This window comes from Chlorocebus sabaeus, chromosome 14 (genome assembly GCF_047675955.1).
Source record: "Chlorocebus sabaeus isolate Y175 chromosome 14, mChlSab1.0.hap1, whole genome shotgun sequence".
Lineage (NCBI taxonomy): Eukaryota > Metazoa > Chordata > Mammalia > Primates > Cercopithecidae > Chlorocebus > Chlorocebus sabaeus.
In genome coordinates, this window is record NC_132917.1 from 11,132,808 (window position 1) to 11,147,276 (window position 14,469).

The 14,469-nt window shown below is 34.0% G+C and overlaps 1 protein-coding gene and 1 pseudogene across 1 annotated transcript in view; one reads left to right on the top strand and one right to left on the bottom strand.

Annotated features, from left to right (window-relative positions):
• Positions 1 to 14,469, bottom strand: part of ROCK2 (Rho associated coiled-coil containing protein kinase 2) — a 164,217-nt gene that overhangs the window by 43,203 nt on the left and 106,545 nt on the right. The window contains exons 5-8 of the mRNA XM_038006572.2: positions 14,188 to 14,448; positions 5,586 to 5,730; positions 2,661 to 2,799; positions 435 to 526 (exon numbers count right to left, since the gene is read on the bottom strand). Coding sequence (XP_037862500.1) covers positions 435 to 526; positions 2,661 to 2,799; positions 5,586 to 5,730; positions 14,188 to 14,448 — 637 coding nt within the window. The remainder of the gene's footprint in view (positions 1 to 434; positions 527 to 2,660; positions 2,800 to 5,585; positions 5,731 to 14,187; positions 14,449 to 14,469) is intronic.
• LOC119627395 (U6 spliceosomal RNA) lies at positions 12,474 to 12,574 on the top strand (annotated as a pseudogene).

Below are 14,469 nucleotides of genomic sequence, written 5' to 3' on the forward strand. Positions count from 1 at the left end.
GAAATATTTCTTACCCTTAAAATGAATCAATGTCATATATACATAGTAAAAATAAGACACTATGCTTACCACAATATTTAACAGAGTATGGTCTCCATAAATAATTGTTGATTTGTCAAATCAAACACATTTAAATTAAAGGATTATATTCCCTTGATTCTGAAAATTATTGAGATCTACAAAGCTTAACTTAGCAAATTAAGGAATGTGTAATGTTTATTATAAAAGTGTTGAGAAATATTGCTAACAGTTTGCAAAGATATTGAGCAATATTGTTATAAATACTGCCACAGAACAAATTTGAAATGAAATTTCTCAATTTGAAAATGAGTTAGCATTAAGTATTATCAAACATGCTTGTTATTTCAAAAAAGGAATCAAATTATGAGTTTCAGAATGTGATGGAATGAAAATATTTAGGTTTATTGACTTACTTTCTCTTATGTTATCCCAATGCCACTGATCATTCTTAAAGAAAGGATGTTGTCTGATTTCTTCTACCCCATTTCTCCCAAGTCGTACCTCCCTAAATAATGCAGTTAAAGATTGTATTATTTAAAAATTGTAAAATAAAAAGATTACCTCTACGTCAATAGTTTAACCAAAATAAAGATCTCAAGTAAATTCGAGATGTTTGTATTAAAAGCTTCAGCTTAAATGTTTCTCAAAAATAAGCAATCCCATGTTACAGTATGTGATCTCTAATTAGATAGATTTTAAAAACTGTAATGCATAATAAATGTCATGAAAAGTAAAATGTTTCTGTCTATAGTTTGCATCAAACGAAAGTACATAAGACTATCAAGTAAAAAAATTCACCTGCATGTGCCACGACTGACAGACAATAACTTCAGGATATAAAGAGACATAGGTCTAACTTCTGGCAGAGAAGAGTTATTCAAAACTTCTCTAATAGAAATATTATTTTCAAAATCTCTCCCTTTCCTAAAAAGAATTCATATATTATGTTTGAAGCTATCCACATTTATTCTGGTAAATTACATCTCTACATGTATATTAAAGTTATCATTCTGCATATATGAAAAGTGTTACAAAGAATTTCATTCTTTGAACTTCTGAGTCTTCAATGAAGAGTGTATGGAAATAGCATCTGTGTTATACAAGGCCCTGGAGCTATGTTTATCATAAATAGGAAAACTGTACACCTTAAGGGGAAGTGCTCCTAGCCATATTTATGGCATTAACTTATTTTCAAAATATCAGTTTTCCACCTATAATCATTCCTTAGATTGCACACCCCTGCCCCATAACTACTAATTTAAATATTTCATAACACTCCTTTTATAAACATAAAACAGGTGCACCCTGTTGTACAATTTATCATCTAGCACAAATTATGACCATCCCTACCAATCCTGCTCAGTGCCCACATCAAACATACAGGCTGTGTTCTTCTTCCACCCTATCCTCTAGAAAGAGGCATCTCTCCTTCTTTTCAAAGATAACATCTCCTCATCTCCAGGTCTTAATATATAAATTGTCATTTCCATTTTACTTTGAGTTTATGAGCACCGACTGCTCATCAACCATGTAATTAACAGGTATTAAAGTTTTATTCTACAAATGATTGACAAATAAAAATTATCCTCTTTGATGAAAAAAAGAAAAAACATTTTATAATGTTCAGTTTGATGAGAGGAAAACAATTTTGTTAATGGAAATACATATTGATGTAACTCATCTGGGGATCAATTTTGTAACATCACTTAATTTTAAAATGTGTATCCCAGAATTCCACCTTTAAGATTTTATCCTATAAAAAGTATACAGAGATGAATGTGTGAGGATACTCACTGCAGTAGTGCTTGTAACAAATTAATAAACAACAAGATGTGCCGAGGAATCTTAGCATATTAGAGCTAGAAATGCCCTTAGTTATGTAATTTGAGCCCACTGTTTTATGGATGAGTAAAATTATTTCCCAAAAAAGTAAAAATAATTTCCCCAAGATCACAAAGCTGATGTGTAAGTTTGAACAAGGGTGTGAGCACCCTCTTCTATATGTTGGTCCTTTGATGGGATGACTCCCATCACAAATATAAAATGGGACATTAGAAAAAAATGGAATGGAGTGAACAAGGAAGACAAATCAAAGAGTTTTCTAGCTTCTCTTTTTGGGGCAGGTTTTCTCACCTTTGTTCATCTATTTTGTTTTTAAAAGTATAGAATTTCCAGGACAGTCTTGCTCATATTCAAATGTAAATTAAAAAGGGTTGGGAAGGAAGCACTCCCAAGTCTAACACAAATAGTTTTTAAGATTATAACCTGTTGAGTATTTATCTACACAAAATACTCTCAGAAGTTATATAAAAGTAATATGGATTAACCAGCTTGGAGGATAAAATGTGAACAATACAAAAGTTTTATTTCTTTCAAATCCATTGTTTTACCAAGTTCTATTTTTACCTTTTTAGACATGAGGGTTAAGGTTAGAGTTTGATTACAACTGGGCTGTACACACATAACAAGGAGGTAGCCCAACACCAAGCTTAGCAGAAGGAAAAGGCTAACCCAGAATTAGATACTACTTGGGTAATGAGAGACAGACTAATTTCACATGTTAATAAGCTAGGTATGCTTTTATTTCTACAAATTTAACATAAAAGGGCTTCTCTACAAACAAATTCAATGTACATTACCTATCTGTTAAGAAAGCACAGATGAGATTCTTCGCATGTTTGGAAATTTCTGCATCTTCAGGGAAACACAGTGAATTCTTATGATCCATAATTTTGCTATATGTTCCTACAAGTGAATCTGCATAAAATGGAGTATCCCCTAAATTTCAAGAAAGAAGATACTGAGTGTAACAGAGAATGCAAAGGAAACACTTTTCACCTAATATTTAAGTATGTTAAGTTGAAATTTGTCACATGCAGTGAAGAACAAATATTCTATGGGCACAGAGTCCCAGTCAAAACAACAGACATATTGTTATATTCTAAAACAAAGAATGTATTTAAATTATAACACCACCAATGACCCCTCATCCCTTAAAAGCAAAATAAAATCAATGATAACTCCAGAATGTGTTGAGATTTTTTTTTTAACGTAAGAAAGGAAATGTTTTACTGAATAGTGCAAGAGAAAGATTTCCTGTATGGGGTCACATCAGTCAGAGTCCTTTAATGCTTGGGCTGGATCAGCATTTTGAAATCACTCTGTAGAGCTACGCTATACACCACAGTTGCCACTAGCTACAGGTGGCAATTTAAAGTTAAAATGAATTACATAAAACGAAAAACACAATTCCCTAGTTATACTAGCCACATTTTAAGTTATGATGTAACCAATGGTTACCACACTGGACAGCACAGATTTAAATCATTTACATCATGATAGGCCAGACAGGGCTGCTCGAAGAGTTAAACCAGCTCTATTATTTTACATAAGAGGAAGTCAGGCCCAAAGAGACAGACTGTGACTAGCTTAAAATGACATGTAGCTAGAGTTGAAAGAGGGCAGAAATGGTCTCCCCATGCAGTGTTCTTACTAATGACTGTGATAGATGCACTGAAGCAAGTATAAAGATAGAAAATGTTGAAGGCACCATTCTGGCCAGTACTGAGCTAAAGCCACAAGTGTTACAGGCTCTGCGAGTACACCTACACTACAAGGAACTTTAATGAAAACCTGACTTTCCTAAATCAGCCAATCCAAAACTTCAAAAAATGTCTTCAGGTAGTTATTTTTTGTTTGTGTTCAAAGAAAGGCAGAGGGGAGCTTTGAATTCAAGATTTTATTTTTTATTTTTTTAATTTGTTTTTTAACTTTATGTTAAAAATTTTGTATTTATTTTAATTTTACTCTTTTATTACTACTTTTTTAGACATAGTATCTCATATGTTGCCCAGGCTGGCCTTGAACTCCTGGGCTCAAGTAATCCTCCTGCCTCACTCAGGCTCCTGAAGAGCTGAGCTAGCACCACTCAGCCTCGCAGTCGTGAGAATTTAAATGGCCTCCTCATCGAATAAGCCAGATTACTTACTCTAAAGTACCTTATTTTGTAAATCCCTAGGAAAGCGTGTCTAGGCCAAAAAGAGAATATATTCTATTTTCAAAAGATTACAAGACACAACCTAGGCCAGAGGCGGGAGAATAGACAGCTACATGGGACCATATAATGTGTACAAAGAGACTCACTTTGAAAGGCCCAAAATAGAGTAGGTCATACTATGACATGAAACAAAGCATAACAAGATCAATGCTACATACACAAGACAGTCATCAAGAGAAAGCAATTTATGCCACAAAAAAGTTCAACAGTAATTAAACTTGCAATTTATCAAAAATTTCTGATTTTTTAGCAATAACCATAGTCTTTTATCATACAGGCTTTACACTATTTCTTTTAGGCTCACCTTTTAGAAAACATATTCTCCAATTCTAAAAAGTATATTTTAACTCTAATTAATTCCATATTATGTTACTAGCCTTGACATATTTGCCTTGGAAAGTGGATTTAACTACATTTTCAACCCTCATCCCCATGCCACATCACTGGCTTCCTTAGCCCAAAGGTATTAATATTTTTATGACCCAAGTACTTAGAAATGGGAAACCTTAGGAATGAAATATATGATGTAAAGAAAGTTTTGAAATACTTCAGCCTTTCAAATTTTGATTTGGTCATAAAAAAGAAGAAATAACTAAATTTGTCTCTGAGTTTTCTAAAACTGCAATGTTATTATAAAATATATTTATCTTGATAATCAAATGGTAAACATTATATTTATAATTTATTTCACAAGAATTACAAACAAAATATATATGCAAGTAGTAAATGGAAGGAATATAGTTGTTTACGAAATCAATTATGTAATCACATAAAGAGATTTTTACTTTACTATTATTGGGACAAATATTAAGTCTTATATTGAAACACTATAACAAATATGATTGATCAAGAAAATCTTAGAGGGCTAGGTGTGGAGGTTCATGCCTAAAATCTCAGCACTTTGGGAGGTTGAGGTGGGAGGAACACTTGAGGTCAGCAGTTTGAAACTAGCCTGGGCAACATGATGAGACCACTCTCTACAAAAAATGAAAAAAATCAGTGGGTTTGGTGGCATGTGCCTGTAATCCCAGCTACTCGGGAGGCAAAATGGGATGATCACTTGAGCCTAGGAGGTCAAGGTTGTAGTGAGCTGTGTTCATGCCACTGCATTCCAGCCTGGGCAACAGAGCGAGACCCTGCCTCAGAAAAAAAAGAAAAAAAAAAAAAGAAGGAAAATCTTAGAATGAAGGCCCACTGAAGCTGTAAACTTGCTTCTTGCTCTAATATTTTCTTAATTCAAAAATGTCTACTGGAGAAATATTTCCTGGTGATATATTTTTAATTCTTTTTACATTCTACTTATTCCATTTAATCACCATGCCAGCATCAGGCTTGTTATTAATTTTCCAATTAACAGTCTGTCCTATCAGATACTACTAATTCAAAGTTTCCAGAAATCCAATTCTTCCCTACGACAAAGGCAATTAATTTCCTTATATTCTCAAATTCTTGACTGAAATAAAGTATTATAAGAAGTGTTTTGAAAAAAGTTAAAATATTTACTTACCCACTAGCATCTCAAAAAGGAAAACACCTACAGACCACCAATCACATTCTCGCCCATAGTAACCATCACCCCCTTGTGATTTCAGAACCTCAGGTGATATATAATCAGGTGTTCCAACTGCTGTATCACAATGTACCATGCCTGTCTGCATAAACAGGAGAGATAAAGAAAAAACAGATCAGTGTAAAAACACACACTTATAAATGCAATGAATCCATTTATTACTAGATATACAGTGATTACATATTGCTACCAACAGAACTTCTCTGCTGACATGACTTTGGGATACAGAGAATAAATACATTGGAAAATGCATTAAAATGCCTCAATTATGGGAGATAGGAATAAACTGTGAACTCTAAAATACAGGAGGCTTCCTCAACAAAAGAAGAAAAAGGTGGTAAAATGGAGATTCCAGGCAAATCAACAACTTTTCTTTTTCTTATTTTTTACACTATAAAGTAGTTGTAAAGTTAGTACAAAATGTGGTCTTAAGGACGCTGACCTAGAAAAAAGAATCATTAGAGAAAGGAAGCTTTCATATTTCCAGAATAAACTGAAACAAGATAACAAAGGGCTCCAGTTTGGAGGCTGAATAAAGAATTGGCTCTTATATTACCAAGAAAAAAAAACAAAGAAATAGATCAAATGTTTAAATTAGAAGATCTTAGAAGTGTGAAAGCTATACTTCCAGGCTATATATTTAGAAATATGTAGCTGTGGCATCAATATATTTGGCAAGATGATTTTTAAAAACCACTTATCTGTGTTTAGTTTCAATAGGTAATAAAATAATCCCTCCCTGATGTCTTTTTGACAAGTACAATAACCATTATAGGGGTGGGTGTGCCTGCATGCTGCAAAATTAAATGACTAGAGAAGTATAGTGCTAAATGGTGTTTCTTTACCTCTAGCTCTGTCCAACTTGCAATGATTTGAGAGATTAAGTGCCCTTTATTTCCCTGACCTGCCCAGTAAAGAGTGTGTTGCCCACATTCCTCATAAGGAAGCTATACAAACGACCTAATACTGAGTATTATGGCTACCTTGAGAAAAGGAGGTTGAACACATTTTGTAAACCTAATTCATGTAACTTTATATAAAACATGTTATAGAAAAAAATCTTTTCATTCATTCTCAAATTGACAGAACTAACTCAATGGCTTTATTTTCCCACATATATAGCAAATAGAGAATAAAAGCTATTTTAGTTTGAATAGAAATTTAAAAATAAATTTTATGGAAATAATTGAGCAAACCATGGGAGTAACACTGTGTGTGGATTACTACGAAGGACAAATGATGAACAAGACAGTGCCTGACTTCAAAAGGCAGGGTATACAATTAATTTTTATCATGGACTGTCCTATAGTCTAGACTTCTGTTGGGGGGAAAAAATTAACAGAGGCTTATTAGGTTAAACAAAATTTCCTGATTTCACATACATCCACAGAAATCAGGTTTTTAAAAACATATGAGACTTAGCTACTAAAACCAACTCACTGGAAAGACACACACACACAAACACAAACACACACATGCAACCAAAGGAAAAATTACTTAGCATTCAAAGGTTCAGAGGAAGGAGAAGAAAGGGCAAGATAAGAAAGAATTGGCATAAAGTTAGGCTGTAAAGGATGGATAAGTTAGGGTTTAAAAGAGACAGGGTGGTATGACAGGTTAGATAGAAAAAAAGAGCATAAAGAAACAGGAACAACCTAGTATAAACATGTTTAAGAAATGCAGTGAAATTCAAATCAACTAAACATAAAGTTCCACACAATGAATATTGGAAGGATAAGCTGCCTATCAGTGTAAATAACCACTTGCAGAATAAATACTTGGGTAGGACTAAAGATTTTTTTTGGTTATAAACTATTATATTCTATATAGTAATAGTAATTATTAATAGTAAACTATATTCACATACTAAACTATGTGAATAACACTCTGCTTTTGGAAAATTAATGTTCTAACTATGATTTTTGGCTAGCATACTGAAGTTTTTAAAACAAACATTTGAAAATGATATTTAAAAATATTTTAAAAGTGTGTTATGTGGAAGCTCTCAAATTATATGAATATGAAATCTACATTTATAACAAGTCTCTAACCCTGTTTAAATGAACTGTGAGAAGGATAAGTAAAAAACTAAAGAGATTGGTTTACCAACAGTGGGTGGGTGGTCAAAGGATGGAAAGAAGGGAGTAATGGGAACAGGGTATGGGAATATGGAGCAAGTGACTCTTCTCTGAGCATACATTTTGTATAGCTCTATCTTCTAAAACCAGAGGAAACTTCGTGTCCAAAAAATAAAATAAAATAAACATTAAAATCAATCAGGATGTGGGGGGAACTCTAAATGGAATACAAAAAAATAAGAAATGAACCTGTTTTATAAATAAATAACCTAACCACATTAGAGAAGGCAGAAAGAAACAAACTAAACTAACTAATTCTGGAAAATAACATCTTAACAGGATACTGTAAGACTAATTAAAAACAAAAGTATACAAAAATAATATATTTTGGTTAGCAAATCTTTTTGTCACAGGGGTAAGGACTGGCAATTCTGAAATAATTTTATGTGTATACTAGGGTTGAATTGGTAAGTAAATACATTGCAGATAATGAGAGCCAAGAGTTTTACTGTTCACGAGAGAAATTACAAAAAAGAAAGGAGAGAGACTAGAATAAACCTAGTGGTGCTGGACTTGAATCAGAGTTAGCAGTATGAGCTCCTAACTTTTAATATGCTATATATACAGACATACACAAAATTAAATATAAACGTGTGTACATGTGATTTATGGTTTAGTACATTTAATATATACAATATATACCCCCTAACTCTGTCACCTGGCAGGGCCTAAAAGTCCAGAAGCAATGAGCACATCTAGCACCCAATTGTTGATTTATAAATACCATTCTTTTTTTTTTTTTTTTGAGACGGAGTCTCACTCTGTTGCCCAGGCTAGAGTGCAGTGGCCGGATCTCAGCTCACTGCAAGCTCTGCCTCCGGGGTTTACGCCATTCTCCTGCCTCAGCCTCCCGAACAGCTGGGACTACAGGCGCCTGCCACCTCGCCCGGCTAGTTTTTTGTATTTTTTAGTAGAGACGGGGTTTCACCATGTTAGCCAGGATGATCTCGATCTCCTGATCTCGCGATCCACCTGTCACGGCCTCCCAAAGTGCTGGGATTACAGGCTTGAGCCACCGCGCCCGGTCATAAATACCATTTTTTAATAAAAAGAATCAGAGCTTCTTGGAGAAGAAGGTGATTCCAGATGTGAGACAGAGAAAATATAAGACAAGTCTTAAACATTGTATAGAGTCAAAAAATAAGAAAATGCTCCAAAAGGGGGACATGTGGAAAGGACAAAGAGGCCAACCTAAGGAGCTTTCACAAGATGGCAAACTTTGGACTGAGTTTCAAAATATGAATAACAAATTTCCAGGCAGATTTTTAGACAGTATATATGTAGGCCAAGAATCATGATATATCATAGTACAGAAAGAACTACATGTAACTCAAGACTTCTAAGCCATAAAGTACTGTCAAATGATAGAGAATAGGGTACAAAAGCAGGTAGGAGATCATATCAGAAGAAATTTCATGTGACAAGCTAAGGAGTTTGAACTTAATTCAGTAGATGACAGAAATCTACTGAAGGGTATTAAGCTGGAGAGCCGGATAATCAAGTATGCATTTTCAAAAGGCTTCTCAAATTATTTTATTTTAAATGTATCAGATTAAATGCGTATTTTCTAAACATACTTGATATATTATCATGGTCAAAAAAATCATAAATCGAGATAACTTACTGAAAACACAAAACTAGTCAATCGGAAATCTTGGAGTTGGTCTAAAAACAACTGAAATGCTTCCTATAAAGGTGGAAAAAAACCTGTAAATGGAATTTTTAATTAACAGAATCATTGAAAGCTTCTGTTGTGGGAAATTCTTCTCTTTTCAGTAAATTCAGTGTTTTCAGTAAATTCTCTGAATTTATGATTTTTTGTCCATAATACATCAAATACATTTAGCAAATACATATTTAATCTGATACATTTAAAATAATCTGAGAAACCTTTTGAAAATGCATACCTTTTTTTAAAAAAAATTACTTAAAAAAAAAGTTACCAGTTAGTTTTTTAAAAAAATACAGCCTCTATTTAGTCAAATGGTATATGCTAGAATATTAATGGATAAAAATCATATCCTAACTTCAAGTAATTTTTATTTATTTATTTATTTATTTGAGACGGAGTCTCGCTTTGTCACCCAGGCTGGAGTGCAGTGGCACGATCTCGGCTGACTGCAACCTCCGCCTCCTGGGTTCAAGCAATACTCCCGCCTCAGTCTCCTGAGTAGCTGGGACTATAGGCCCGCGCCATCACGCCCAGCTAACTTTTGTGTTTTTAGTAGAGACAGAGTTTCGCCACGTTAGTGAGGCTGGTCTCGAACTCCTGACCTCAGGTGATCCACCCACCTCAGCCTCCCAAAGTGCTGGGATTACAGGCACGAGCCATTGTGCCCAGCCTCTTCAGGTAATTTAAAATACTAACATATAATGTAGTCTTAAAAGGTGGTAAATGTTGCTATAAAATGCATGACAGGCAAAGAGTACATCCAACATAGCAGTAGCTCTCAACTATTACTGAGACACATATACATATACATATCTTACAATGTGACTCTCATTCACATTTAGGTAAGTTTTTTTTCTGAGAGAATAAGGATGATGGCAACTGCATCCAGAAAGCTGTTTAATATACAATTTATCAATGATATAATTTAATGAGATACTATTACTCTTAATTCTGATAGTGACAAATTATTTTAGTCCTTGTAAGTTTATAGTTGTATTTTATTTTTGCTTTTATCCATGGCATAACATTTTATAGGAAGTCAGGATGGCTGAAAAATAATTTGAGCATATATGTCTACATTATAGATAAAGGGCTGGCTAATTTTTCCTGTAAAGGGCCAGACTGTAAATATTTTGGCTTTGTGGGCCACACAGGGTCTCTGTCACATATTTTTCTTCTTTTTTTAAACAAACTTTTAAAAATGTAAAAATTATTTTTGGTGTGTAAGCTATATAAAACTAAGTCACACTCCTTTCTGTAAGTGGATGAGAATAAAACTATGGACATTTCTTTTTTTTTTTTTTTTTTTGAGACAGGGTCTTGCTCTGTTGCCCAGCCTGGTGGGCAGTGGCCTGGCGCGATCTCGGCTCACTGCAACCTCCGCCCCCTGGGTTCAAGCAATTCTCATGCCTCAGCCACTCAAGGAGCTGGGATTACAGGCATGCACCATCACGCCTGGCTAATTTTTCTATTTTTAGTAGAAATGGGGGTTCACCTTGTTTGCCAGGCTGGTCTCGAACTCCTGGCCTCAAGCAATCTGCCTACCTTGGCCTCCCCCAAAGTGCTAGGATTACAGGCGTGAGCCCCCGCAGCTGGCCAAAAGTATGGACATTTCTAATAGCTTTGGTACAGTAACAATAACCAAACAAAGGCACATGAAGTGTTGAACCTTAAACTTGCAATAACTCTATTCATGTTAAAAACTAATAGAAAATTATAAATTCAATGTACTATAGTTTTTAATAAAAAACTCTTCTGTTCTTAAACATTGTATAATTATCCTTAGTATTGCTTGAGGAATGGAGGTCTGGGGTAAAACAACACTTTTAAAGTTCAGTATTTGTTAAAAAACATCTTTGACTACATCAGAATGAAGGAGTTCTATTCAAACAAAGGAAGGCATAGATGGGTAATACAATGGAAGATAATATCAGCAATATCTATGGAATCACTATCTAGATTATATAAGGAATCCCTGTACATGAACAAGAAACCAATTTAAAAGAGTTAAAAGACATAAACAGGTAATTCACAAATCAGAAATGACTGACAAATATATGAAGAGAGGTTTGTCATCATTAGTTACAAGATTAACATAACAGGTCAGGCACAGTGCCTCACATCTTTAATCCCAGCACTTTGGGAGGCTGAGGCAGGAGGATCACTTGAGCCCAGGGGTTTCAGGCTACAGTGAGCTATGATTACACCACTATACTCCAGCCTGGGCAATAGAGGAGACCCTGTCTACAACAACAACAAAAAAGATTACTGTAATTTTTACAAATCTCATTTTTTTCTTGGCTTAGTTCAGTAAGATGAACGTAATTGTTTAAAGATATTACTATGTATCAATGGAACTGGTAACCCTTAGAGAACTGAATAATAAGCGTTAGCAAGGATATAGGGAGACAAGATCTCTCATGCACTACTAGTAAGAAGTTACAAACATTCACAGCCATTCTGGAGACTGGGCAATTCTTTTTTTATGTACCCTCTGATATAGCAGTTTCACTTCTATGTTTATACTTAGAGAATCCCTTGTCAGCATATACATGGGACATATATAAAGACGTTCAAGACAGTATTGTTGTTAGCAGGGATTTGGAGGTGACCTAGAAATCAAACATCCAAGGAATAATAAGGTAAATTGATTGACAGATATTACGGAATACTAAGCAGGAGAAAGAAGCAATGAACTAACTGACATTTATCAGGGAGAGATATAAGAACAATGCTGAGTAATAACAGTAAACAAAAAGACATCTACATCAAGATACCATTTACACCAGCTAAGAACATACATGGACACTACACTAATAATCTGCAAAAACATATGGTAAACATATACTAGCTATCTATCAGGGAGAGGAAAGATAGAATGAGACAGAAACTGAATGGAGGAAAATATAAAATAAAAGCAAGATGAGGCCTTTGTGTTGACTACTCATGACAATAAACTATGAACAAAAGAGTATAAACTCAACTCTCTGTACCTAAGTTTAAAAACAGTAAACAGCGCTCACTTTGGCAGCACATATACTAAAATTAGAACGATACAGACAAGATGGCCCCTGCATAAGCATAACATGCAAATTCTTGAAGTAGTCTATATTTTTTAAATTTATTAAAAGTAATAACAATAAATAAAAGTAAAAATAGTAAACAAAATTAGGCCATGTTTTATTTTGCCTTATAAAGAGACAATTTAAATAATTGCTTACATGCTTATACAATTATTCTGTAGGTACCATATTCTATCCTGTTCCCCATATTCCCCTTCTCTACACCTTTCTCTCCTTAACCACCCTTATCCTCCCTAAAAACATGTGATATGATTTATTTCTCTGTACCCCAGCCCCAAAAGTTTTTGGTTTAATGAAAATCGAAATACATTCATGGAAGTACAGCACAAAAACATGTTATATTATGTATAGCAGACATAAGTTTAGCATTCTATTAGGAAATTATTTCATACTTCATTTTCATTAAAGATAATTTGCACTGTTAATCATTTCACACTATATTATACCAAATACCACAAGAGGGAGCTTTGGGCACAATAAAAAAACTCCACCTATTAAACACTGATCAAGGGTTGCAGAACATAACAACAGACTCTATCAAGAAGACCAAAAACATATAGGGATGTTAAGTTCTAGCTGGGTAGATTAAGATAGACAAAAATGGCCCATAAAGTATAGCACAAATTCTGTCTATGTGAGTAAATCATGGACATTATGACATTAAAGAATGATTAGTCAGGTCAGGATTATCAGAAGGAACCTTAAAGCCAAGGTAAAATCTGAGATGAGCTTAGAAGTTGGAATGCTGATGAAGTTAGAATGATCAATAAAAGTGAATGTCATACAGGTGGCATGAATAAGTTAAGAGGTAGACAGAAAATTACCTTAACTCAAAATAAACATTTGACTAGGTAACAACCAAGAAATAAGATAGCTTTATAAGCATACTGGAAAGTTATAAAAAACATACAAAAGATGAAATAGTTTGTTGCCAACATATATTAACATTTATAAGTCGACTCCTAGGTCCAACAGGGTAATACAAAGGAAACAGAATCTGATCCCTCTCCATCAAGAATTACTTACTGCACACTTACAGAGAAAATGGCAAGATATATACATTTTACAATCAAAATAAATCAATATCATAATTAGCTACAAGGTTAATGCCACTGAACCTATTGATCATAATATGAATTGATCAACAGGCAAAGTATCACAACAGATGATGTTCCCATATTTATTCTGCATGGTTGATGCAGAGGGAGTGAGTAGGAAGTGCTAACATAAATTTCTTTACTTACTTTTACCTCCTCTTTTAAAGAAAAAAATGCAGAAATAACAATGGTGGTGAAAATACCCATTTACCTTAATTTAGATTTTGTGTCCTCCTTCACCTAGATTATACACATGAACCAGTTTTGATTGGTAGCAAATGCTTGTCAACAGTCTATGAGGAAGATAACTAAGTTAGCTAAGTTTTTATTTCTCTTGATAAGTACTCTACAGCTACATAAATGATTACTAAAGGAAACGTTTTAAGTTGGTTAAGGAAATGTTTTAAGTTGGTTATATCTTGTTTGGGTTGCTATACAGTTATGAAAACTAAATTTACCTTTGTTCAGAACTATGAAGACCTGATTTAAAGCATTTCATTTATTTCTGTCCCTCAAAACACTATCGTTTTTAAAAATTTGCTTACTTACTTCATCCATCTTCATACACGTGCCAAAATCTGCTAATTTTAGATGTCCATGTTTATCCAAGAGCATGTTGTCAGGCTTCACATCTCTGTGTATTAAACCCATAGAGTGTATTGCATCCAGAGCAAGAACAACTTCAGCAGTGTAAAATTTGGCCCATTTTTCAGGCACATCATAATTACTCATAAGGTTTACAAGGTCTCCACCAGGCATGTACTCCATTACCATGTACAGATACCTATCATCTTGAAAGGCATAAAAAAGCTGGAAAACAAAAGGAAAAGG